At 40.5% G+C, this 24,929-nt stretch overlaps 1 protein-coding gene across 4 annotated transcripts in view; it reads left to right on the forward strand.

Moving 5' to 3' along the window:
- COL14A1 (collagen type XIV alpha 1 chain) overlaps positions 1–24,929 on the forward strand; it is a 245,313-nt gene that overhangs the window by 208,708 nt on the left and 11,676 nt on the right. For all 4 annotated transcript variants that reach the window (XM_015145926.3, XM_015145924.3, XM_077943973.1 and 1 more), the window contains exons 43-45: positions 9,214–9,249; positions 10,268–10,334; positions 13,259–13,447. In XM_015145926.3, coding sequence (XP_015001412.3) covers positions 9,214–9,249; positions 10,268–10,334; positions 13,259–13,447 — 292 coding nt within the window. The remainder of the gene's footprint in view (positions 1–9,213; positions 9,250–10,267; positions 10,335–13,258; positions 13,448–24,929) is intronic.

Below are 24,929 nucleotides of genomic sequence, written 5' to 3' on the forward strand. Positions count from 1 at the left end.
TTCTTGCCATACAGATATTTCATTAAAAAGATCTTTCACTGAGACCGCCCAGCTGCACCCTTTGGCTACTTAATAACCAGCATCATGAGACTGAGTTTGAGGAATTTCAAGCCCAATTAAACACATCCATCCCTACATACCAAAAGGTGCCAACAGCTGATGCTCTCCATTTACCATGTCAATCAGGTTTGCACTATAATTGCGTTCTCTAGATTTGAAACATTTTCAAACAAGCCAGTTTAATAAATGATAGCAAGAATAGCAGGAAAACTGTCAAAAAATGTATTGGTGCAGAAATAAAGTTATTCAAGATAAAATAGATTTTTAAAAAAATGACGCAAGTTGCAACCTAATTCTGAATTACTAGAGTTAGGCTTTAGGCATGGTATGTTTGCTTGTTTTGCTTTATTTTAATTGAGAAAATATTATCTTCCCTGGAAAAGAAGATACGAGCTGGCAGAATTGCTGAGCAGAGTTCTCTTTCAACAGAGCGGTAGAGTGTACTCGGGATGTGTGTGGATTCTGGAGCCCACAATTTAGGTTCAGGTCCCCAGTTTTTTCACTTCCTTATTGCATGGCCTTGAGCAAGTGACATGACCTCTTAGTTCCTCATTTTCCATATCTGGAAAATGGGAATAATATAGGGTTGTTATAAAGAATGAATGAGTTAATCTTATAGGAGTATTATAAGCACTAAATAAGTTAATCGTATAGGAGTGTTATAAGAATTAAATGAATTGGGGCGGTTCCAAGACAGCCAAATAGGAACAGTTCCAGGCTACAGCTCCAAGCGTGAGCAACACAGAAGACAGGTGATTTTTGCATTTCCAACTGAGGTACTGGGTTCATCTCACTGGGGCTTGTTGGACAGTGCGGGCAGGACAGTGGGTGTAGCCCACGGAGCATGAGCTGAAGCAGGGCAAGGCATCGCCTCACCTGGGAAGCGCAGGGGGTCAGGTAATTCTGTTTCCTAGCCAAGGGAAGTAGTAACAGATGGCACCTGGAAAATCAGATCACTCCTACCCTAATACTGCACTTGTCCAACGGTCTTAGCAAACGGCACACCAGGAGATTATATCCTGCACCTGGCTCGGAGGGTCCCACGCCCACGGAGCCTCGATCATTGCTAGCACAGCAGTCTGAGATCAAACTGTAAGGTGGCAGCGAGGCTAGGGAAGGGGCATCTGCCATTGCTGAGGCTTCAGTAGGTAAACAAAGCGGCCAGGAAGCTTGAAGTGGGTGGAGCCCACTGCAGCTCAAGGAGGCCTCCCTGCCTCTATAGACTCCACCTCTAGGGGTAGGGCATAGCCTATCAAAAGGCAGCAGAAACCTCTGCAGACTTAAATGTCCCTTTCTGACAGCTTTGAAAAGAGTAGTCATTCTCCCAGCATGGAGTTTGAGATCTGAGAACGGACAGACTGCCTCCTCAAGTGGGTCCCTGACCCCCAAGTAGCCTAACTGGGAGGTACCCCCCAGTAGGGGCAGAATGACACCTCACACTGCCAGGTACCCATCTGAGATGAAGCTTCCAGAGGAACAATCAGGCAGCAACATTTGCTGTTCAGCAATATTTGCTGTTCTGCAGCCTCTGCTGCTGAAACCCAGGCAAACAGGGTCTGGAGTGGACCTCCAGCAAACTCCAACAGACCTGCAGCTGAGGGTCCTGACTGTTAGAAGGAAAACTAACAAACAGAAAGGACATCCACACCGAAACCCCATCTGTACGTCACCGTCATCAAAGGCCAAACGTAGATAAAACCACAAAGATGGAAAAAAACAGAGCAGAAAAGCTGGAAAATTCTAAAAATCAGAGTGCCTCTCCCCCTCCAAAGGAACGCAGCTCCTTGCCAGCAAAAGAACAAAGCTGGATGGAGAATGACTTTGACGAGTTGAGAGAAGAAGGCTTCAGACGATCAAACTTCTCCGAGCTAAAGGAGGAAGTTCGAACCCATTGCAGAGAAGCTAAAAACCTTGAAAAAAGATTAGACGAGTGGCAAACTAGAATAACCAGTGTAGAGAAGTCCTTAAATGACCCGATGGAGCTGAAAACCATGGCACGAGAAATACATGACACATGCACGAGCTTCAGTAGCCAATTCCATCAACTGGAAGAAAGGGTATCAGTGATTGAAGATCAAATGAATGAAATGAAGCGAGAAGTTTAGATAAAAAAGAGTAAAAAGAAATGAACAAAACCTCCAAGAAATATGGGACTATGAGAAAGGACCAAATCTATGTCTGACTGGTGTACCTGAAAGTGACGGGGAGAATGGAAACAAGTTGGAAAACACTCTGCATGATATTATCCAGGAGAACTTCTCCAATTTAGCAAGGCAGGCCAACATTCAAATTCAGGAAATACAGAGAATGCCACAAAGATACTCCTCGAGAAGAGCAACTCCGAGACACATAATTGTCAGATTCACCAAAGTTGAAATGAAGGAAAAAATGTTAAGGGCAGTCAGAGAGAAAGGTCGGGTTACCCGCAAAGAGAAGCCCATCAGACTAACAGTGGATCTCTCTGCAGAAACTCTACAAGCCAGAAGAGAGTGAGGGCCAATATTCAACATTCTTAAAAAAAAGAATTTTCAACCCAGAATTTCATATCCAGTCAAACTAAGCTTCATAAGTGAGGGAGAAATAAAATCCTTTACAGACAAGCAAATGCTGAGAGATTTCATCACCACCAGGCCTGCCCTACAAGAGCTCCTGAAGGAAGAACTAAACTCGGAAAGGAATAACTGGTACCAGCCACTGCAAAAACATGCCAAATTGCAAAGACCATCGATGCTAGGAAGAAACTGCATCAGCTAACGAGTAAAATAACCAGCTAACATCATAATGACAGGATCAAGTTCACACATAACAATATTAACCTTAAATGTAAATGGGCTAAATGCTCCAATTAAAAGACACAGACTGGCAAATTGGATCAGTGTGCTGTATTCAGAAGACCCATCTCACGCGCAGAGACACACATAGACTCAAAATTAAGGGATGGAGGAAGATCTACCAAGCAAATGGAAAACAAAAAAAGGCAGGGGTTGCAATCCTAGTCTCTGATAAAACAGACTTTGAACCAACAAAGATCAAAAGAGACAAAGAAGGTCATTTCATAATGGTAAAGGGATCAATTCAACAAGAAGAGCTAACTATCCTAAATATATATGTACTGCACCCAGTACAGGAGCACCCAGATTCATAAAAAAAGTCCTTAGAGATCTACAAAGAGACTTAGACTCCCACACAATAATAATGGGAGACTTTAACTCCCCACTATCAACATTAGACAGATCAAGACAGAAAGTTAACAAGGATATCCAGGAATTGAACTCAGCTGTGCACCAAGCAGACCTAATAGACATCTACAGAACTTTCCACCCCAAATCAACAGAATATACATTCTTCTCAGCACCACATCACACTTATTCCAAAATTGACCACATAGTTGGAAGTAAAGCACTCCTCAGCAAATGTAAAAGAACAGAAATTATAACAAACTGTCTCTCAGACCACAGTGCAATCAAACTAGAACTCAGGATTAAGAAACTCAATCAAAACTGCACAACTACATGGAAACTGAACAACCTGCTCCTGAATGACTACTGGGTAAACAACAAAATCAAGGCAGAAATAAATATGTTCTTTGAAACCAATGAGAACAAAGACAAAACATACCAGAATCTCCGAGACACATTTAAAGCAGTGTGTAGAGGGAAATTTATCGCACTAGATGCCCACAAGAGAAAGCAGGAAAGATCTAAAATTGACACCCTAACATCACAATTAAAAGAACTAGAGAAGCAAGAGCAAACACATTCAAAAGCTAGCAGAAGGCAAGGAATAACTAAGATCGGAGCAGAACTGAAGGAGATAGAGACACAAAAAACCCTTAAAAAAAACAAATGAATCCAGGAGCTGGTTTTTTGAAAAGGTCGACAAAATTGATAGACTGCTAGCAAGACTAATAAAGAAGAAAACAGAGAAGAATCAAATAGATGCAATAAAAAATGATAAAGGGGATAACACCACCAATACCACAGAAATATAAACTACCATCAGATAATACTACAAACACCTCTATGCAAATAAACTAGAAAATCTGGAAGAAATGGATAAATTCCTGGACACATACACCCTCCCAAGACTAAACCAGGAAGAAGTTGAATCACTGAATAGACCAATAACAGGCTCTGAAATTGAGGCAATAATTAATAGCCTACCAACCAAAAATAGTCCAGGACCAGATGGATTCACAGCCGAATTCTACCAGAGGTACAAGGAGGAACTGGTACCATTCCTTCTGAAACTATTCCAATCACTAGAAGAAGAGGGAATCCTCCCTCACTCATTTTATGAGGCCGGCATCATCCTGATACCAAAGCCTGGCACAGACACAACAAAAAAAGAGAATTTTAGACCAATATCCCTGATGAACATCAGTGCAAAAATGCTCAATAAAATATTGGCAAACCAAATCCAGCAGCACATCAAAAAGCTTATCCACTACGATCAAGTGGACTTCATCCCTGGGATGCAAGGCTGATTCAACATACACAAATCAATAAACATAATCTAGCATATAAACAGAACCAAAGACAAAAACCACATGATTATCTCAATAGATGGAGAAAAGGCCTTTGACAAAATTCAACAGCCCTTCATGCTAAAAACTTTCAATAAATTAGGTATTGATGGGACGTATCTCAAAATAATAAGAGCTATTTATGACAAACCCACAGCCAATATCATACTGAATGGGCAAAAACTGGAAGCATTCCCTTTGAAAACTGGCACAAGACAGGGATGCCCCCTCTCACCACTCCTATTCAACATATTGTTGGAAGTTCTGGCCAGGGCAATCCGGCAGGAGAAAGAAAGAAAGGGTATTCAATTAGGAAAAGAGGACGTCAAATTGTCCCTGTTTGCAGATGATGCGATTTTGTATTTAGAAAACCCCATCATCTTAGCCCAAAATCTCCTTAAGCTGATAACCGACTTCAGCAAAGTCTCAGGATACAAAATCAATGTGCAAAAATCACAAGCATTCTTATACACCAATAACAGACAAACAGACAGCCAAATCATGAGTGAACTCCCATGCACAGTTGCTTCAAGGAGAATAAAATACCTAGGAGTCCAACTTACAAGGGATGTGAAGGACCTCTTCAAGGAGCTCTACAAACCACAGCTCAATGGAATAAAAGAGGATACAAACAAATGGAAGAACATTCCATGCTCATGGATAGGATAGGAAGAATCAATATCGTGAAAATGGCCATACTGCCCAAGGTAATATATAGATTCAATGCCATCCCCATCAAGCTACCAATGACTTTCTTCACAGAATTGGAAAAAACGACTTTAAATTTCATATGGAACCAAAAAAGAGCCCGCATTGCCAAGACAATCCTAAGCCAAAAGAACAAAGTTGGAGGCATCACACTACCTGACTTCAAACTATACTACAAGGCTACAGTAACCGAAACAGCATGGTAGTGGTACCAAAAGAGATATAGACCAATGGAACAGAACAGAACAGAGCCCTCAGAAATAATACCACACATCTACAACCATCTGATCTTTGACAAACCTGACAAAAACAAGAAATGAGGAAAGGATTCCCTATTTAATAAATGGTGCTGGGAAAACTGGCTAGCCACATGTAGAAAGCTGAAACTGGATGCCTTCCTTACACCTTATACAAAAATTAATTCAAGATAGATTAAAGACTTAAATGTTAGACCTAAAACCATAAAAACCCTGGAAGAAAACTTAGGCTCTACCATTCAGGACATAGACATGGGCAAGGACTTCATGTATAAAACACAAAAAGCAGTGGCAATGAAAGTCAAAATTGACAAATGGGATCTAATTAAACTAAAGAGCTTCTGCACAGCAAAAGAAACTACCATCAGAGTGAACAGGCAACCTACAGAATGGGAGAAAATTTTTGCAATCTACTCATCTGACAAAGGGCTAATATCCAGACCCTATAAAGAACTCAATCAAATTTACAAGAAAAAAACAACCCCATCAAAAAGTGGGCAAAGGATGTGAACAGATACTTCTCAAAAGAAGATATTTATGCAGCCAACTGACACATGAAAAAATGCTCATCATCACTGGCCACCAGAGAAATGCAAATCAAAACCACAATGGGATACCATCTCACACCAATTAGAGTCGTGATCATTAAAAAGTCAGGAAACAACAGGTGCTGGAGAGGATGTGGAGAAATAGGAACATTTTTACACTGTTGGTGGGACTGTAAACTAGTTTAACCATTGTGGAAGACAGTGTGGCAATTCCTCAAGGATCTAGAACTAGAAATACCATTTGACCCAGTCATCCCATTAGTGGGCATATACCCATAGGATTATAAATCATGCTGCTATAAAGACACATGCACACGTATGTTTATTGCAGCACTACTCACAATAGCCAAGACTTGGAACCAACCCAAATGTCCATCAATGATAGACTGGATTAAGAAAATGTGGCACATATACACCATGGAATACTATGCAGCCATGAAAAAGGATGAGTTCATGTCCTTTGTAGGGACATGGATGAAGCTGGAGACCATCATTCTCAGCAAACTATTGCAAGGACGAAAAACCAAACACCGCATGTTCTCACTCATAGGTGGGAACTGAACAATGAGAACACTTGGACACAAGAAGGGGAACATCACACACAGGTCTCTTTAGAGATCTGTCCGTTTGTGAAACCTGAGGAATGAGGGAAGAAGGCACAGTCAGTACATATATTTCCAAAAAGAATTTGGGCTGGGGCGGGAGTGTGCTATGCAAATCTTACTTTTGCAAAAAAGTTTTATAATGGAACGCCTTCCAGGTTCAAGCGATTCTCTTGCCTCAGCTTCCCGAGCAGCTGGGACTACAGGCATGTGCCACCACAGGCACGCGCCACCATGCCCAGCTAATTTTTGTAGTTTTAGTAGAGATGGGGTTTCACCATATCGGTCAGGCTCGTCTTGAACTCCTGACCTCATGGTCCACCTGCATTGTGATCAGGCCTTTGCAGTCCTCCCAAAATGCTGGGATTACAGGCGTGAGCCACTGTGCCTGGCCATCTTCTTTCTTTTTTACAATCAGGGTAGTTGAAATGAAGCACAAATTGGCTTGCCATTCAAACTTGAAGTGAAATTCAGCTATCCATTCACTCATTCAGTTAGCACATGATTTTTGAAAATTTGCCACTCCCATGTACCATCCTAGGACGTGGGGGTACAGAAGTCTACAAGCTGGACACAGACTGCCTCATGGAACTCACATAAAGGTCACAAATTGTGAGGATCTTCTTTCTCTGTAGAGGTTGGAATCCTTCCCTTGGAAGCCCAGACTTTGTATTTTTCATCAGTTTCTGTTTCTTGGGCTCCCTGCTTCTGCATAATGACCGCATCATGAGAGAACAGCGTGTTAGACTGATAAGAGACCCCAGAGATCACTTCATTTAGTGGCCTCATCTTACAAAGAAACTCAGAGAGTTAACCCGGCTTGCAGGTCCAGTGTCCTACATTCTTTCCAAAGTATTAGCATAAAAAATTTTTAAACACACACAAAATTGAAAGAATTTTGAGTAAACACCACGCCCATATACCCAACACTAAGATTCTAACATTACGTTAAAAAAAAAAAAAAAGTGTTGGCCAGATGCGGTGGCTCACTCCTGTAATCCCAGCACTTTGGGAGGCTGAAGTGGGCAGATCACTTGAGGTCAAGAGTTTGAAACCAGCCTGGCCACCATGGTGAAACCCCGTCTCTACTAAAAATACAAAAATTAGCCAGATGTGGTGGTGTGCGCCTGTTGTCTCAGTTACTCAGGAGGCTGGGGCAAGAGAATCGCTTGAACTCAGGAGCCAGAGGTTGCAGGGAGCTGAGATCGTGCCACTGCACTCCAGTCTGGGAGATAGAGGGAGACTGCATCTAAAAGAAAAAAAAAAAAAGTGTGTGGGTATCTGTATGTGGTGTATGTTTGTGAGTGTGTGTGTGTGTGTATTGAATAGACATGGCAGGGCAAGGGAGAAGAGGAGAAAAGATAGAACCAGGGTGGGCTGCTTAAATATCTGCACAGGAGAGTCAATCATGCATTTCTCTTCCCTTTCCAATTCTATCTTCAGTGACAGAGCATTTGTAGCTTGAAATCAGCTGTGATAGAAACACTAAACCTCCAAAATCAGCAAACGCTACAAGTCAGGGCATTTTCTTTTTCTGGGAAGCCAGTTTTCCTGCACACCATGGGATGAAACCAGAAGTTTGAATTTGGGTAACGGTTCACTGACTACAGATTTTGAAGAAGATACCGAGTTTGACTTGGGACCTGTTTGAAATAACAACTGGAAACAGTCTGACAACGTGGCAAATTCCATTAATAAATACCATTCACTCTCCTTTCAGTCGAGACTATAAAAATGTTTTTCAATGAACATTGCCTCCGAGTTTAAACAAAAATATGAAATCCTTCTGAAGACACATGTTTTTCATTAGATGTATAATTTCACTGGAGAAACCCTGAAAATATGATTTTTAAAGTAGATGCATTTTAATAACGGCAAGGTTTCTTATGAGCCAAAGAGTAGCTAAGCCACATAAGAAAATAACAAATCAATTGAGAATTCACATAAATGTGAGCTCCCATATTGGGGAGATTTAGGAAGAATTGTGCAGCATCGTGCTGCACAGAAATCAGAGTGAAGCTGTGGGATTTCACTAATCTCATCTCTGACTTGAACTCCTAAATTGAGAGGCAGTCTTTTCTATCCTTTTGGAGATATTCCTTTAAAAACTGAAACAATTTAACTATTCAGCAGAGATTTGTGAAATAAATTGTGAAGGATCCTCAGTATACTGAGTACAGTACGTAGAGTGGCGTTTAGGGTGGAAAGGCGCGAAGGACCTACTCGGTGAAAATATGTGTTACGAAGCAGTATTATTGCTGCATGATTCAAATTTTGTGGCCAAAATATACCATGTCTCTGCGTAAAAAAGCCGAAGGGGTAGAATGAGTAACAGCTTTTATGTTTGTTGTACTTACTGGTTGCTGTCTCTTTTCTGTTGTTGTGTAATGATTTTTGCTGCAGAATTACTGGTGCTAAGAAAAATGTCTTAATAAAATAAGAAAAGATGCATGATGATCACTCTTAACTAAGTGAAATATCATAAGTAACTTGACAATTTTCCATTCATACAGGGTGTCCCTGGGGCAAAGGGGGAACGAGGAGAGCGGGTAAGTATCCTGTGGCTCTGTTTTCTGGCCCCAGCTGATTGCACCCCTTCCATTGCATAAGCCCGATAAAGGATCGTCACTTACTAACATTATTATTCATTGCTATTGTACCAGTCCCTGTTTCTCCCTTTCCCCAATTCATTAGACTGTGGCCACGTTTTCCAGAGGTAAAATCCCTGTGGGCTGGGAGTCAGGAGAGCTAGTTTCTAGTTGCATATCTGCTACCATCCAGGTCAATGAACTTGGGCTCATTTCTTTAAGGATAAAATGGAGAGAATCGCTCTCATATAATTTACGAAGTGGATTTGATGAGAACATTGTATAATAGATTTGAAAAGGCTTCAGAAAAGTAAAAACTTTATACAAGTGACAAGTGGCAGCATGGCACTCCTGAGTTTTCTGATGCTCCAGCGTTCACACCCAGGAAGACAATGGCAGGCATAGAATCAAAGAATTGGCCCCAAAACTGAAGTCAGCTTGATTTAGGGGTTGTCTCTCTCCTTCCAGAAATTGTGCAGCTGCTAATATAATTGTGCCATTGGCTATAGCAGAAACAGCAGTGGCCTTGGGCTCATCCAATTACCTCTATGAAATCTTGGGCCGTGTGTTTAATGCTATTCAGCTATAAAACGGGTTTAACACCTTTCCTCTGGGTTGCTATTAGTATTAAATGAGCCACTGCTCAAGAAAGTGCAGTATTTTATAAGCTCTAAAGAGCTATAAATCAGGTATTAAATATATATGGGTTTGTTTCAAAACTATTAAATTTTTTAGAATATGGGACTAGAAATACTTATTTGTGCTTGTTAATCTAATAAGGACTCCCAGGATCCTTGAACCATGAATATCAAATTGCTTACCCCTTCTCTGCATGCACCGTGGTGGTCAAACCCACCCATTGCTAGGAGCCAAAGATCCCTGATGGGAACAATGGGGCAAGTCAGATCCACATCCTGGAAGTCCTGGTAATGTGGCTGGGCTTACAGCTGAGTCAGGAGTATGCTTTTTTTTCATCCAGGGTGACCTGCAGTCTCAAGCCATGGTGAGATCAGTGGCACGTCAAGTATGCGAACAGCTCATCCAGAGTAAGTATATAATGGTTACGGAAGTTGTTCCCCTTAACAAACTCTCATCCAGAAGAGTTTGCTTTTCCCGTGAGCGTACCACTAAGGAAAACTCCAAAGCATTGTCTTGGTGCAGACACAGAAGCTTTACAGATGACCATCACTGACCCATCAAAGAGATCATCACAGATTACCCTAGAGCTCTACATCGATGGTACAAAAGCCAAATTCCTTTGTGTCATCGGTCCAAGAACCGCCCGTTTGCCCATGTAAATTTAACTTGACTGCCCAGATCAAATCTATTCCTTTCTCGTCTCTCCAGGTGGGTAGGATTTTTTCTCAAGTGTTCAGCACTTGAAAGCTGCCAGACTACATCTTCAGAAGCTACCTCAGAAAGACAATTTATGGTGTTGATTTTTATTAACTTGCAAGGTTTAAATGAATATTTCCTTCTTATCCATTTCGCGTCCATTATCTTCTGGTTAGCCTAAGGTCTTCTCATTTATCTCTTAAGATGTTTACCAAAGTACAAACACACACACATGGACAGGCTTGCTCTGACGTTTGAGATGATATTATATTTGGACTTTGTGCCAAAAATTACATCAGAACAAACTTGATATGATGCCTGTCCCATTTCTTCATTTTTCTTGAGCTTTTTGATAGCACTGTATTTCAGTGCCCATTTGCTTAGATACCCACCACTTTTGCACGTTTCCCCTCTGCCCACTGATTATATATTTTATCACAGTAATCTAATCAAAGGGTTACTAGCATGGGCCCTTCTCTTTGCCGTAATTTGTTCAGTTCCAGGAATATCTGAGGCCAAGCAGAGGTGAACTATCTCTCTCAACCCCACCCAGCTCTCGCCTAGCTCTGCTGTGCAGCCCTCCCACCCAATAGCACCCCGGCTTCCAGGGCTGACATTCCCCAGGTGGCTAATTGGCTTGGGGTTACATTCATTTTAACTCAGGAAAGTTTGGGAGTTGGGCCAGGAAGCCCTGCAAATATCTAAGAAAGCTCTGTTGGCTAAGTCCAAAATTCCATCTTTAGTTCTGAGATAAATCCAAATCTCACCCTGGAGGAGGCATGGAGTTGAGATCTGCATAGGCTTGGAAGAGTTTTCATTAGGGCAAAAACATCAGGGCAAACAGCGTATGAAGCTACCAACTTCAGACACAGTAGTCATGCTCCTTATATTTTAACGTTATTTAATTTTCTCTTATATTGCCCAAACGATGTGTGTGTCTGTGAGAGAGAATTTACCAGTTAAATATAACTGTTTAAGTTTAATGCCAAAATAGGATCTTTAAAAAGACATTATAAAAGAGAAATTGAACATTAATCATTTTGTACTGACATATTGTAAATAACCTGTATCTTGAATTGTTCTGTAGATTTCTGATTTCAGGTGTACATTGTAAATGAGCAGATCATTATTTTCAGAAAACTTAAGGCGTAAATCTTACTATGACTCACTGACCACAACACAAGAAAGATCTCACGATACTTGCTGTCTTATTCTACTGTAGAATAAAAATCATGTGTAAATATCTGGTTATTTAAAGCGTGCCCCAAAAATCAAGGGTTCAAAATCAATTTTTTCTCCTTACAAATTCTCAGAGTCTTGTGACTGACTTCTAGGAAGTAGAAGTCAGCAAGGGATTGGTTACATAGCAAAACTTAAACAAGTCCATAAAATAGCAAAGCCCTGCCTGTCAATATACTAGAAGGAAATCAAAAAAGTTGCATGCAACTTGATAAGCCAGGCCCAACCTACTCAGTGTCTGTATTTCTGGCACCTCAACAATCTTCCCTAACACTACTTCAGTTTCCTCTGGGCTCCTTACTGTATTCCTTCAGCTGCCACTCAAAACTGGATTTTTCGGTTAGCAAATAATTCCTCACAAGCTCACTTCTCTAGTTTTTAGTTCACAGTTGATCAGAATTATGCTAGGAAGAGTTACATGGGAAATTATTCAACACCAAAGTCATGACAGCTGGGAAAATGATAATGGACAGACCCCGTGTCAAAGGCAGAAGCTGAAAAAGCAAATGAGGAAATATCTCACCTGCCCAGGCAGCAATGGATGTGCCTGCTAATAGCCTTGAGTCATCAGGAGGGGATCCCTAGTTACAGTGACAATCCAATGCTTAAGAAAAGAATGCACTGAATGTATTTTAGAGTGAATTCCTTGAAGAAATGGTTACTATTTTTTATTTAGTTTTAAATATTTCAAAATGGATAAATAATAGTAAACTAGAAAATTCACTTAGGTTGGGAAATCTCATCTCCTAATGATGTTGGAAAAATGAGACATCATGATATCAAGTACTTTATACTTGTAATTAGTAACATATATCTGTATATATATTTTCCAGACATAACTGAGTTAAGCGATTGTGGGAGAGAGTGCCAGATCTTTTAAAAATATAAAGCTAGTGGGAGTTTCTGCCAATGAGACCCAAGTAAAGGTTCCCAAAAAAAAGCTTCATGACCAAGAGATACTCGAGTTGAGACAGAGCACTTGTCTGGGGATTTGTGAGCAAGAGGGTGGGGAGGCTTTGTGCGTTGTAGAAAAGACAAATAACTTGGGGAGTAATTGCTAGAGAAATGGCAGCTGGGTGAGAGGGTCTAGGGGTCAAATAAATGTTGAGGGTAAAGATGAAATTTATAACTTCTGCTCAATGATGTTTATTGAGATGTTGATGTGAGCTGCAGAATTCCAAACACATGAGATGCCACTTGACAACAGTCCAACCCTTAATATCATCCAGAGTAAAACATAAAAAATGTTAAGCTGGAAATCAACGTATTTCAAAGGGGTGTGATTTTTCCCTTGGTGGGTATCTAACAGAATTGTTTGGAGCCTTAACGAATGACACCCGGTCTCTTTCCTTGTGTGACAGTTCACTGAATGCTGTCTTTATGCTTCGTGCCTCAGGTCACATGGCCAGGTACACTGCCATCCTCAACCAGATTCCCAGCCACTCCTCATCCATCCGGACTGTCCAAGGGCCTCCTGGGGAGCCTGGGAGACCAGGCTCACCTGGAGCCCCTGGTGAACAAGGACCCCCAGGCACACCAGGCTTCCCCGGAAATGCAGGCGTGCCAGGGACCCCAGGAGAACGAGGTAAACTGGGCCCCTTATCCCAGAGGAACTCCTCTGAGCTGGGTGCAGGGAAGCAGAACATTCTAGTGGTGTTTATACAAGGAGAAAGTCTGAAACAATTGACTTAAATTAATTCTGCCCCATCTATTCTGCAGTTTCTTGTTTATTTATCTGAGACTGAGAAAATTGAGCAATCTGCCAAGTGTTTATCAAGAGCCATATCTACTTACATGAAAGAGGAAGGTCAGAACCCCCAAATCACCTCTGAGAGGATTTGAGCTAATGAAAGAAAGATATCCCCTCTAGATGGATGAGGTCAAAAAGAGTGCCCCTTCCAAGGTGAAGAATTAGAAAATGATGCCGCCCTCTGACCAAACATGGCGTCACACCAATGTCAAGGCAGAGAACTCACTCTGGTGGTTTGCTGGTGCTTTATTTGTGCAGTGCCCAGACTGGGCAACAGTCAGCGGCAGTCCTGAGAAGAGTCATGAATTGTATCAGCATATAGTTCACATGTTCCTATATAGACTGTGTCAGCTCTAAACCTCAAATTAAAATAGTGTCTGTGGCTCATCTTCCCATTATATCAGACAACATTTTATTTAGTAGTTTCATGGGCCAATGTTTTGTCCTTCCCACTAAAGTTTCCTTAAAATAGAGATTCTACCTTAGCCTTTTCTTCCACCATCTACAGGTCTTAGAAGTATTGTGTAACACAACAATAAAACTTTTGACTGAATCTATAGTTGACTAAGATCTTCCATTCCAGAAGCAGGTAAAGGAGATGTGGGAAGTCATGGTTGTGTATCAACCATGAAGAAAGTGATGGGAAAGAGAGACAACCAATCAGAGTATTTTCTAAGATACATTTTGTAGAACATAGACCTGGGGAAAAACTAACTTTTACCTGTCTGCTGTGTGAGCGTTATTAGTTTTGTGGGATGGGTAGGATATATTCCTTTTATAAAATTTGATTTAAAATACAGATTACAAAAACAGTATTTCATATTTATTTTGACTCATGCCAACAGGCCTTGTGTATTTCTGCCTCTGCACTTTTGTACACATTGTTTTCCCTCTTTGGAAATGTCCTTTCCTTCCTTTGTCTTCCATACATCTTACTCTTAGTTCAAGACTCAGCTGTCTTATACATGAAATTGTTATTTATCACCCCAGAACCCAAATATCTCCGCCCCCATGAACACCTGATGCCCTACTGTCTTTTCTTTCTGTTTTAGCACTCATCAGGCATTAGCGAACAGCCAGGTTGTTGAGAGCAGGTGTTGGTTCTGAATTGCTTTGCACAATGCTTTGCACTTAATAGGTACTTACTAGATAGTTGTTGCTTTAATTGTGACCCAGTTCTGATTTTTCTTTCTGAAAGTTTTCCCCTGTGTCTGAGCACAAAATCAGCAGATGTAGAAAATGGCATCATTCCCTCACAACTCACCAAAGACCTGGCAGCCTGGAATGTGGCCCCCTCTGTCAGCAGGGCATCCTCTGATGCTGTCAATAATGGAGAAACTGTGACTCAGTGAGCACAGAGCCAGCACCTGAGTCACTCCCAGCAAGTCATAAGTTGTCTTTGTTCTTTTTGGAAGTCTTAGTCCCGTTCTTGCCAGACCGAGTCTCTCCTGCTCTGCAAGTGCACTTGAATGATTAGACCACAAAAAAATCACCCAAGCGTTCTCAAAGGGCAGCCCAGACGACCTTTGGAAATATGAATTTCCATGATGTAATTTTCTTACATACATATTGATGTATATTCTAAAGAGTACAGTAGACAAGCAGAATCCTGTATTTCACAAATACATAAAAGATGACAGTAAGACAGAAAGTGAGACATGTCCTTTGAGCATGGGGGAAACGTGATTTTAGTTGATCACCACTTGAAGGGTGTGATTTTGCGATGACTATTATAGGTCAGGGCTTATAGGCCAGCATCCAAGGGGCTCTTCGTTCCCGGCAAAGTTATTTCAGCTGCAGCTGGGGTTCGCTGCTGCAAAGTAGGCAGTGATGTTTGGTTCTTAGCCTTGAGATCCAAATATCCAGGAAAGATTAAGAGAGGAAAGGTCTGTCTTTCCACTAAGTCAAAACAATAAAATTTAAAAACTGAAGTCTTCAGCTATCTTTTCTCTTTCTCATTTTCTATAAAAGGAAGCATATGAAGATATTGAGGTAAGGCCAAAAAGGCTCAAAGTCAGCCAACATCAAGACTTGAAATAAGAGCCAGAGACTGTGTTTTTTTTTTTCTGCCGTATAAAATATGATTATCATCATTCTTGATAAAATAATGTTATAAGGACACAATATTGTAACGAGTAAAAATAAGTACTATTACCAGGCAGTGTATGTAGCACATAATAAACTACACAAGCAAGATTATGAGAAATATGGCTGTTGAGCATTCTGGCATGAACATTGAAATGAGGCTCACTTTCTGCTTAGGCTTCCTATGAGCCTCATAGGAGTCTTCCTTAAAAAATTCACTACTGGGTCTCTACCCAGGGGAAAAGAAATCATTATACCAAAAAGATATTTGCATATGCATGTTTATAGCGGCACAATTCACAAGTGCAAAAATGTGGAACCAGCCCAAATGCCCATTAATCAACAAGTGGATAAAGAAACTGTGGTGTATATATATATGTGATGGAATACTACTCAGCCATAAAAAGGAATGAATTAATGACATTTGCAGTAACCTGGATGAGACTAGTATTCTCAGTGAAGTGACTCAGGAATGGAAAACCAAACATCATATGTTCTTACTCATCAGTGGGAGCTAAGCTATGAGGATGCAAAGGCATAAGAATGATACAATGGGCTTTGGAGACTTAGAGGGAAAGGATGGGCAGGGGATGAGGGATAAAAGACTACAAATAGGGTATAGTGTATACTGCTCGGGTGATGGATGCACCATAGTCTCACAAATCACCACTAAAGAACTTATGTAACCAAACACCACCTGTTCCCCAATAACCTATGGAAATAAAAAAAAAAGTTTTTTTTTAATTCACAGCTCCATTCAGTTTGGATAATTTTTCATCAGAAGTGCCTGCTCTAACTTTTCTATTCTAGTTTTTCAAACTTTTAAAAAATGTGATACACAGAGGCCGGATTCGGTGGCTCACGCCTGTAATCCCAGCACTTTGGGAGGCCAACGTGGGCGAATCACAAGGTCAGGAGATCGAGACCGTCCCGGCTAACAGGGTGAATCCCCGTCTGTACTAAAAAATACAAAAAATTAGCCGGGCACGGTGGCGGGTGCCTGTAGTCCCAGCTACTCAGGAGGCTGAGGCAGGAGAATGGCGTGAACCCAGAAGGCGGAGCTTGCAGTGAGCTGAGATCGCACCACTGCACCCCAGCCTGGGCGACAGAGCGAGACTCCGTCTCAAAAAAAAAAAATGTGATACACAGTAAAAAATACTTTTGGCATCATGATGCAATATTGCTTATGCATATGCATGCATGCAAATATATATAACTGGGACAAAAGAAATTATTTTTACCCTTCCTGTTATTCCCTGTTTTCTTCTTTTATTAAAAGAATGAGGAGAGACCTTGGGTTTCATTCCCTTAGTTTGAAAAACGCTATCCCCGTACAATGTCTTTGATTAACCCCATCTTTATCAGAGAAATGGCAAAGAATATGCATTTTTAGAGAGCAGAAGAAAAATTATGGATTTTCCTTTCATATTCGCAATGTGATGTACATGGCTCTTCATGACTTTTCTTATTATCTAAAAGAAGATTGCACTTTTGCTCCATCTGATTGTCTATATCTCTCTTCATTAACCCTTTGTCTCCTTTAACTTAAACTCCTTTTTGTAAGTTTGTGTGGAAGAGTTTTTAGCTATCCTCTTACACAGATTGTAATAGAGAATTCTTAGAATTTAAGGATTCAAAGGGATCCTCTGGCTAACGTTGTTCAGGTTTTCTATCTGAAGCTCGAAATCCCACTTAGATTTGTCTAATTATTGGCACCTAGCATTGAAAAGGCCTCATTTGCATAACATCATGCTTTATATTAAGCAGCCCAATTTCTCACCTGCTTTTCCTTGTCACTTGTTCTTCTCTATTAATTTATGTCAAAGAAAAGCTATTTTTCCATGGGATGCTCGTTGGTTACCTCTCCCCATTAAACCCTGTACTGTCGTCATGTAAATGGTTCTGTATAACCTGGCTCCTCGTTATCCCAAAATTCAGAAGAGAGGACCAGCTCTGAGGTTCCTCTTTTGATCACTGAACCATGGCAATCCAGTGCTTGACTGGACAGTCCAGTGGTTGACTACTATGTGTCAATCGCTGTTCTGACCTCAACTTACTCTCCAGTCACAGTTTTGGGTGATTCCAAACCAGATTTCCTCAATTACAGATCGTTTTCTATTTCTGCTCTGTGCATATCATTCCCAGATGATTCATCTGTTTTTGTTTACTCAATTTATTTAAATGTTCATTCTCTACACTGGTATCTTGAGCCATATATTAAACAAGTCAACAATAAGTTTGTTGGTTCATAGTTCACAAAATTAAGTTTCTTTATTTACTTGAAAAGAACTAGAAAATTACCCTGATTTCAGTCTTTTTTTTTTTTCTTTCTTGGAGACAGGGTCTTGCTCTGTCCCCTAGACTGGATTGCAGAGGTGTGATCTCGGATCTTGGCTCACTGCAACCTCCGCCCCCCGGGTTCAAGCAATTCTCCTGCCTCAGCTTCCCAGGTAGCTGGGACTACGGGCAGGCACCACCACGCCCGGTTGATTTTTGTATTTTTAGTAGAGACAGGGTTTCACCATGTAGGCCAGGCTAGTCTTGAACTCCTAACCTCAACTGCCCCCACCCCCTGCCCCGCCTTGGCCTCCCAAAGTGCCGGGATTACAGGTGTGATCCAGCGTGCCCAGCCTGATTTCAGTCTTTATGCAACTCCTTTACTTTCCATAATCCCTCCAAAATTTTTGAATCAGAGAAACCATCTAATCATCTATCTAACCTAGCCATCTAAAGATTTTCATTTTAGATTGTATAGCTGGATGGCTGGAATTTATATCTGGTTTATCTTATACAATAAGTCAGCAAATATTAAATGCAGAGTTTACGTAAGGTTTTTCAGTTTGGCAGATAGATAATACTACTATTTATAGCTTCTACTTATTGAACTCCAATTGCATCTGCCAAGTGTTGCGCTCAGTGCTGTACACACTACCTCATTTGGGTAAAGTGAAAGACCTGGTTTGGATAAGGAAGGAATATGAAACATTGCTGAGGGCACAAACTGGGAGATGGTAAATGCTAAATGAGTTATATAGAATATAAATGGTTTCAGAATGTAGAGGAAGATGTCAGTCACTGTGGTCTTTGAGAAGAACGGGTGTAGACATTTATTAAGCAACTACTATGTGTCAGTCGCTAAGCATGTTATGTGATGCTCATAAAAATCTTATGAGATCAGGATTAGTTCCATGTTAGGTGAGGAAACTGAGGCTCTGCTAGGTTGTTAATTGTCCAGGGTCACACGGCGGAACAATAGGGGTCTAGATATGTATGATTCCAGAATGCCTGTGCTTGCTAGCTTCGCCACTTAAATAACTATGTGATCTTGACCACTTAAGCTTAAAACTTAATCTCTGAATCTCCGTTCATTCATTCAGTGGTACTTACTGAGCATCTACTACATTTCCAGCTTGTGCTGGGCATTGATGACATGGTGGTAAACAGGGTATACATTTCCTGACTTGTACCTTACTGTTAGTGGGAGATGGATATTAAGCAAATTATATATGAATCATTTAATTTCAGTTGTAATTAGTGCTATGAAAAAGTACAGGATAACATATGGCATACAAAAAGAGACCGACTTGATCAGTGATGTTTTGCTGAGACCTAGAACTTTAGTAGGAACTTGCCGTAGCAATAAGAGAGTTGGGGAAGAGCATTCTAGCAGAGGAGGCAATAGTGTGTGCAAAGGTCCTGAGGTGAGAAAGGGCTTGAAACCTTTAAGGCAGTGACTCTCCCTTTCACAACAAATAATTTCTCAGGTCTCTTTTACTGTTCCAAAATAAAATTCATAGATATTAAATATAACCTATCTTCACATATCATTAAACAAACAACACTAAATAGAGAAATTACAATGTTCTGTAGTGTAATACAAAGGAGAACTAAAAGGAAAGTAATTTATAGTCAAATAATTTATTCCAATATGTATTTTAATGTAAAAACAACCTCTAATCATTTCATCAACAAGAAGTTCCCCTACAAGTATCGAGAATGTCTCCTAGGGATGGCACTGCCCCTACTAAGCTCCATTGCTTTGGATAACAGAAAAAAGAATAGTATGGTTGGAGCTTGGTGAGTTAAAAGGATAGTAAAAATTCAGGAGGAGGGAGGAGTAGACAGAGGCCACAGGATGCAACCAACATTTTGTGAGTCTGGGTAAGGAATTTGAACTTATCCTAAGAACAAGGTAAACTTTCTGCAATTTCTGCTTCAGGATGCCATTATAAAGACTTAAGTCACTCTGCATTTGTCTCTGTTGTGTTCACAGTGGTGACCTACTAAGATAATAAACGCATGATTGCATTATGCAAATAAATGTAAATTATCTTGTCCTCCTTTCCCCATGTGCTCAATAGCAAACAGAACTCCCCCAGGAAAACAAAAGTAAACAAGGAATCAGCCTTCCTTTGAGCACTGTGAGTAGGTAGCATTCCCTCTCAGAGACTCAGACACGGCAGCATGGCAGGGAAATGGTGCACCCACATGAAAGCTAAACCTGTCCCCCTAATGCTCGGGGTAAGCTGTGAGTCATGAGGACTCAGACATCTGTAGAGAAAACTGAGTTCCAGATTGATTTTAAACTGGGAGAGAGAAGTGGGATATTCCTGTGGTTAAAAAGACCATCGCGTTTCTGAGTAAAACCGTAGCGCTTCTGAGCCAGAAATGCTGCAATGGTAAATATCATTTTTGTGAAATTTCTTAATGTCCCATGTATCCTAGCTGATTCCTGGAAAAATTATCTCTGTGGGACAGATCATCTTGATTAAAGATCGAGTGCTGGTAGAGCTTTCGTTATTATTTGCTAAATGGCACTGAAATATTTTCAGGTCTTCCCTATGATTTTGTATTACAGTGGATATTCAGTTGCATGAGATGTGTTCTTTCTTTTTATTGCTGTTAAAAATTTGCTGAAATAGGCTGGGCACGGTGGCTCACGCCTGTAATCCCAGCACTTTGGGAGGCCGAGGCAGGTGGATCACAAGGTCAGGAGTTTAAGACCAACCTGGCCAAGATGGTGAAACCCTGTCTCTACTAAAAATATGAAAATTAGCTGGGCATGGTGGTGGGCGCTTGTAATCCCAGCTAGTAGGGAGGCTGAAATAGAGAATTGCTTGAACCCGGGAAGTGGAGGTTGCAGTGAACAGAGATTGCACCACTGCACTCCAGCCTGGGCGACAGAGCGAGACTCCTTCTCAAAAAAAAAAAAAAAAAAAAAAAATTGCTGAAACAGGCCAGTAGCAGTGGCTCACACCTGTAATCCCAGCACTTCAGAATGCCAAGGCAGGCAGATTGCTTAAGGTTAGGAGTTCAAAGCCAGCCTGGTCAACATGGTGAAACCCTGTCTCTACTTAAAAAAAATACAAAAATTAGCTGGGTGTGGTGGCTTGCGCCTGTGATCCCAGCTACTTGGGAGGTTGAGGCAGGAGAATTGCTTGAATCTGGGAGATGGAGGTTGCAGTGAGCTGAGATCATGCCACTGCACTCCAGCCAGAGCAAGACTCTGTCTCCAAAAAAAAAAAACAAAAAAACAAATCTGCTGAAATACATGTTACCTTCTTCCTTCTTTGATTCTGCATCCCCTGCCTCTCATTTCCTGAAAAACGAATAAAGATAGTTTTCTCCTTCTTTTTTCCACCCAGTACTCATCTGGTAAAGTCCAATTTGAATGCCCTTCAGAACAAGACGTTTCTCTGAAGGTTTAGTGGATTGTGTTTTCCTAAAGGTATAGTCATCTTAAGGCATTGACAAGGAATGCTCTTTACTTTCTTGTTTGCATCATCTTTTATTGATTTTTTTTTATTACAAAGTGACTCTTTACATTGATCATGGCTGCAGAAAGAAACTCTATGTATTAGTGATCTATTGCTGTGTGACAAATTACTTTAAAACTTAGTGGCTTAATAGCAACAAATATATATAATGTCCATTTTTGTGGGTCAGGGATGTGAGTTTTATATCGGTGCTGTTGGCTACGAGTCTTGCATAAAGTTGCAGTCAATATGTCATTTAGGAAGCCAGTCGTCTGAAGGCTTGACTAGAGCTGTTGCATCTGTTTCCAAGATGGTGCCCTCACAGGGCTGTTGGCGGGCGTCTCCAGCCCTGGCTGATGATTGGCAGGAGGATTCATTTCCTTGCTGCGGAGCTCTTCGTGGGGGCATGGTTGAGAATACATTTTCAACGCATAGAGGCTGCTTTCCTCAGAGCCACTGATCCAAGAGAGAGAGCAAAGAGGAGTTCCCATTATAATTTTGGCATCTAGTCTCAGAAGCCCAAGCTTTTACTTTCACCATATTCTATTTGTTAGAAGGAAGTCACTAAGCCTGGCCCACACTCAAGTAGAGAGGAATTGGGCTGCACACTTTGGAGGGAGGCATTTTAAAGATTTTGTGAGTGCCTGTTTAAACCATTACACTCTTCTAAATTAAAACAAGGCCTTCTGGCTGAGCATTGCAAAGAGGGTGATGCTCTCATCCACTGAAATGATTTCCAAGCAGTATGACGTCTACAATGCTGAATAATGAAGGGCTCTTGTGAAGAGTTGGCTTACCCTGCCTGTTTTCACCATTTATGTTTGTTTTTCTCTCCTGTATTTTTAAATCATCCAAATGACAGATGTAGGTTTTCAGAGGGAAACGCAAGATGCAGGTGTAAGCACCTTTAAAAACAGTAGCAATTATTGGGAAAAATGTTTTTGAAAGCTACTAATACCTTTTGTGTTCCTGTTTCTGAAATTAATTGTAATTAGAACAAAATCCATTTTCAAAACAAACACAAAGAATGAGAGAAAAAAAAAGCCGTTGACAAATTAAAATTAGCATTAAATTATGTTTCCACGCTTTATAATTAGTAGAATATGACTGTTACAGTAATAAAAAGCTATAACTAGTGTTTTGTCTGTCTTTGTCATGGAAGCTAGTATCATTGTTTCTGTAGATAAAAACATTTTAAAACTTTAATTGGAAAGTCTATTAGTCAGTTTGAACAAATATTTGGTAAATCAATGACTGATTAATCCTACTGCAATTAGTGTGTGACACGTGTCATTCAATAGGGATAGAGTATACTTTCTTGATTTGGCCTTTAATAATTTCTTTCTGTTCATCCTTTCTTACAATGAGGCTACCTTATCCCCGAAAACAAATTTTAATGTACATTTTTCTTTTATTCCTCATAATACATGAAATACAATAGTTATTTCATAAGTCATAACTAGTTTATAGTGTTGATAACCTCTTGGCTAGCTTTTTGACTGCCATTCCTCATTCACCCTTGAGCCCTGATAAAAACAAAGTCCCATGTGGATATTGTGCATCAATCCTGAGACATCATGGTGACAGATTACTGCCACGTGAACAATGTAAGCATTTCCTTTCAAGTTGTTGTCGTGTAATTTAGCCAGAAAATCATGACAAGTTTTCTGAGAAGGAGATTTGGTTACACTAGATAATAAAAGAGAGAGAGATAAAGAAACTCCTTTTTTAAAAATGTAGGAATGTATTTTGTCATTTTCTAAATTTTCAAGCCTTGAACATAAGTAAAATGGAAATATAATGTAGTTTATATGATAAAACTAAAGTTGTTTGTATTAGCTGTGATAAACCGTTTTTGGTGAATTTTTTGACATGGCTTTCAAAGCCATGACTGTAATAAGTTAATTATCAAAATGCATTTTTAGAGGAGGGTGAAAATATGCAGAGAAAAGATATATTCATTAATCCTTTCCATTTTCATTGTTCTAGATTTGACTTTGGCATTCAATTACTACGTAAATATGGCGAAGTAGTTTGACTTTCCTGAACTTCTTTGCTAGTTTGGAAAAACATGATGAGTATCCTTGATTTTGGATGTGTTTATCCTTTTTTTTTTTTTTTTAACTTTAACTTCTGGGATACACGTGCTGAACGTGCAGGTTTGTTACATAGCTATACATGTGCCATGATCGTTTGCTGCACCTATCGACCCGTCATCTAGATTTTAATCTCCCCATGCATTAGATATTTGTCCTAATGCTCTCTGTCCCCTTTTCCCCAACCCCCTGACAGCCCCCGGTGTGTGATGTTCCCCTCCCCGTTTCCATGTGTTCTCGTTGTTCAACTCCCACTTACGAGTGAGAACACAGTAATGGGTCTTTCATGCTGATCGTGAAGGGCTGTTGGTCATAACACATTTTGTTTTACATTCTGTAGACCCTGACCTCATCCCAATGCCTGGACACAGCTCTCTTTTCTAAGAGTGGAGAGCATCGTGTCATTTTCCAGTTCTGCAAGGAATGAAGACCAAGCTCCAATTTAAATATCATCAACTGGTTGACTATTCAAGCTGAACCTGAAATATTCATTTTTAAGCTATAGAAATTGGCTCCTTTTGCCACTAATTTTGAATAATTTATAATTTTCTTAATAGTCAAGAGTGGAAATAATATAATAGAAGGAATTATCAAATTTTATTTGATTTTTATTCCTCTTAAGAAGGAATAATCAAAATTTTGTAGCAGAAAGTAATAGATTGGCATTTGGTCTGACATTCTTATGTACCAGTGAGGTCATAGTGTCAGTGGCAACACTGGGTGAACAAAAAGCCCGGATTCCTGATGCCTGATTTAATGCCCATTTTCTCCTGCCACTCACCTGTATTGCAAATGGTCAACCTGCAGGCTACACTAGCCTAGTGTGCACTGATGAACTTTGCACCTCATCTTCTCTCTCTCTCCACCCTTCTCTTTTTAACTTCCACTCTTCCTACTTCTCCTCTTTCCTTCCTACTGCACTTCCTCCCTCTCGCTGCCCAAATTTAGGTGAGTCTGTGGGCAAAATACCCAAGAACCCTCTACCTATACTGTCCTGTCTGATAGAGACTAATAGAAAGACCTGAAGTGCTAACCCCTTTGCCTTGATCTTGCTTTGGTTAGTGGATTCCTTTGACCATTGAGTGCCCCCAGTTAATGATTCAACGTGTTTTCCTCTGGATTTTCTGTGGAACTGGCACAGGGTTTACTGGTAGAGCTGGGCTCTACAGGACTCCAGGCTGCCTTAACCAACGTATTGCCTTGTAGCACCCGGAAGGAGCAGATCCAGGTTTTGTGGAACCTGAAGCTCACGACTTGGGGTTCCTCTTGAAGAAAAAGAATACAAAGTCCGAACATAAAATTAAGTAGGAGGTACTGAAGGTGGCCCTTACAAGTTAGTGTCTCTCCATAGTCTGGCACACAAAGCTTGTTGTGCTCTGG

This window comes from Macaca mulatta, chromosome 8, assembly GCF_049350105.2.
Source record: "Macaca mulatta isolate MMU2019108-1 chromosome 8, T2T-MMU8v2.0, whole genome shotgun sequence".
In the NCBI taxonomy this organism is placed as follows: Eukaryota; Metazoa; Chordata; class Mammalia; order Primates; family Cercopithecidae; genus Macaca; species Macaca mulatta.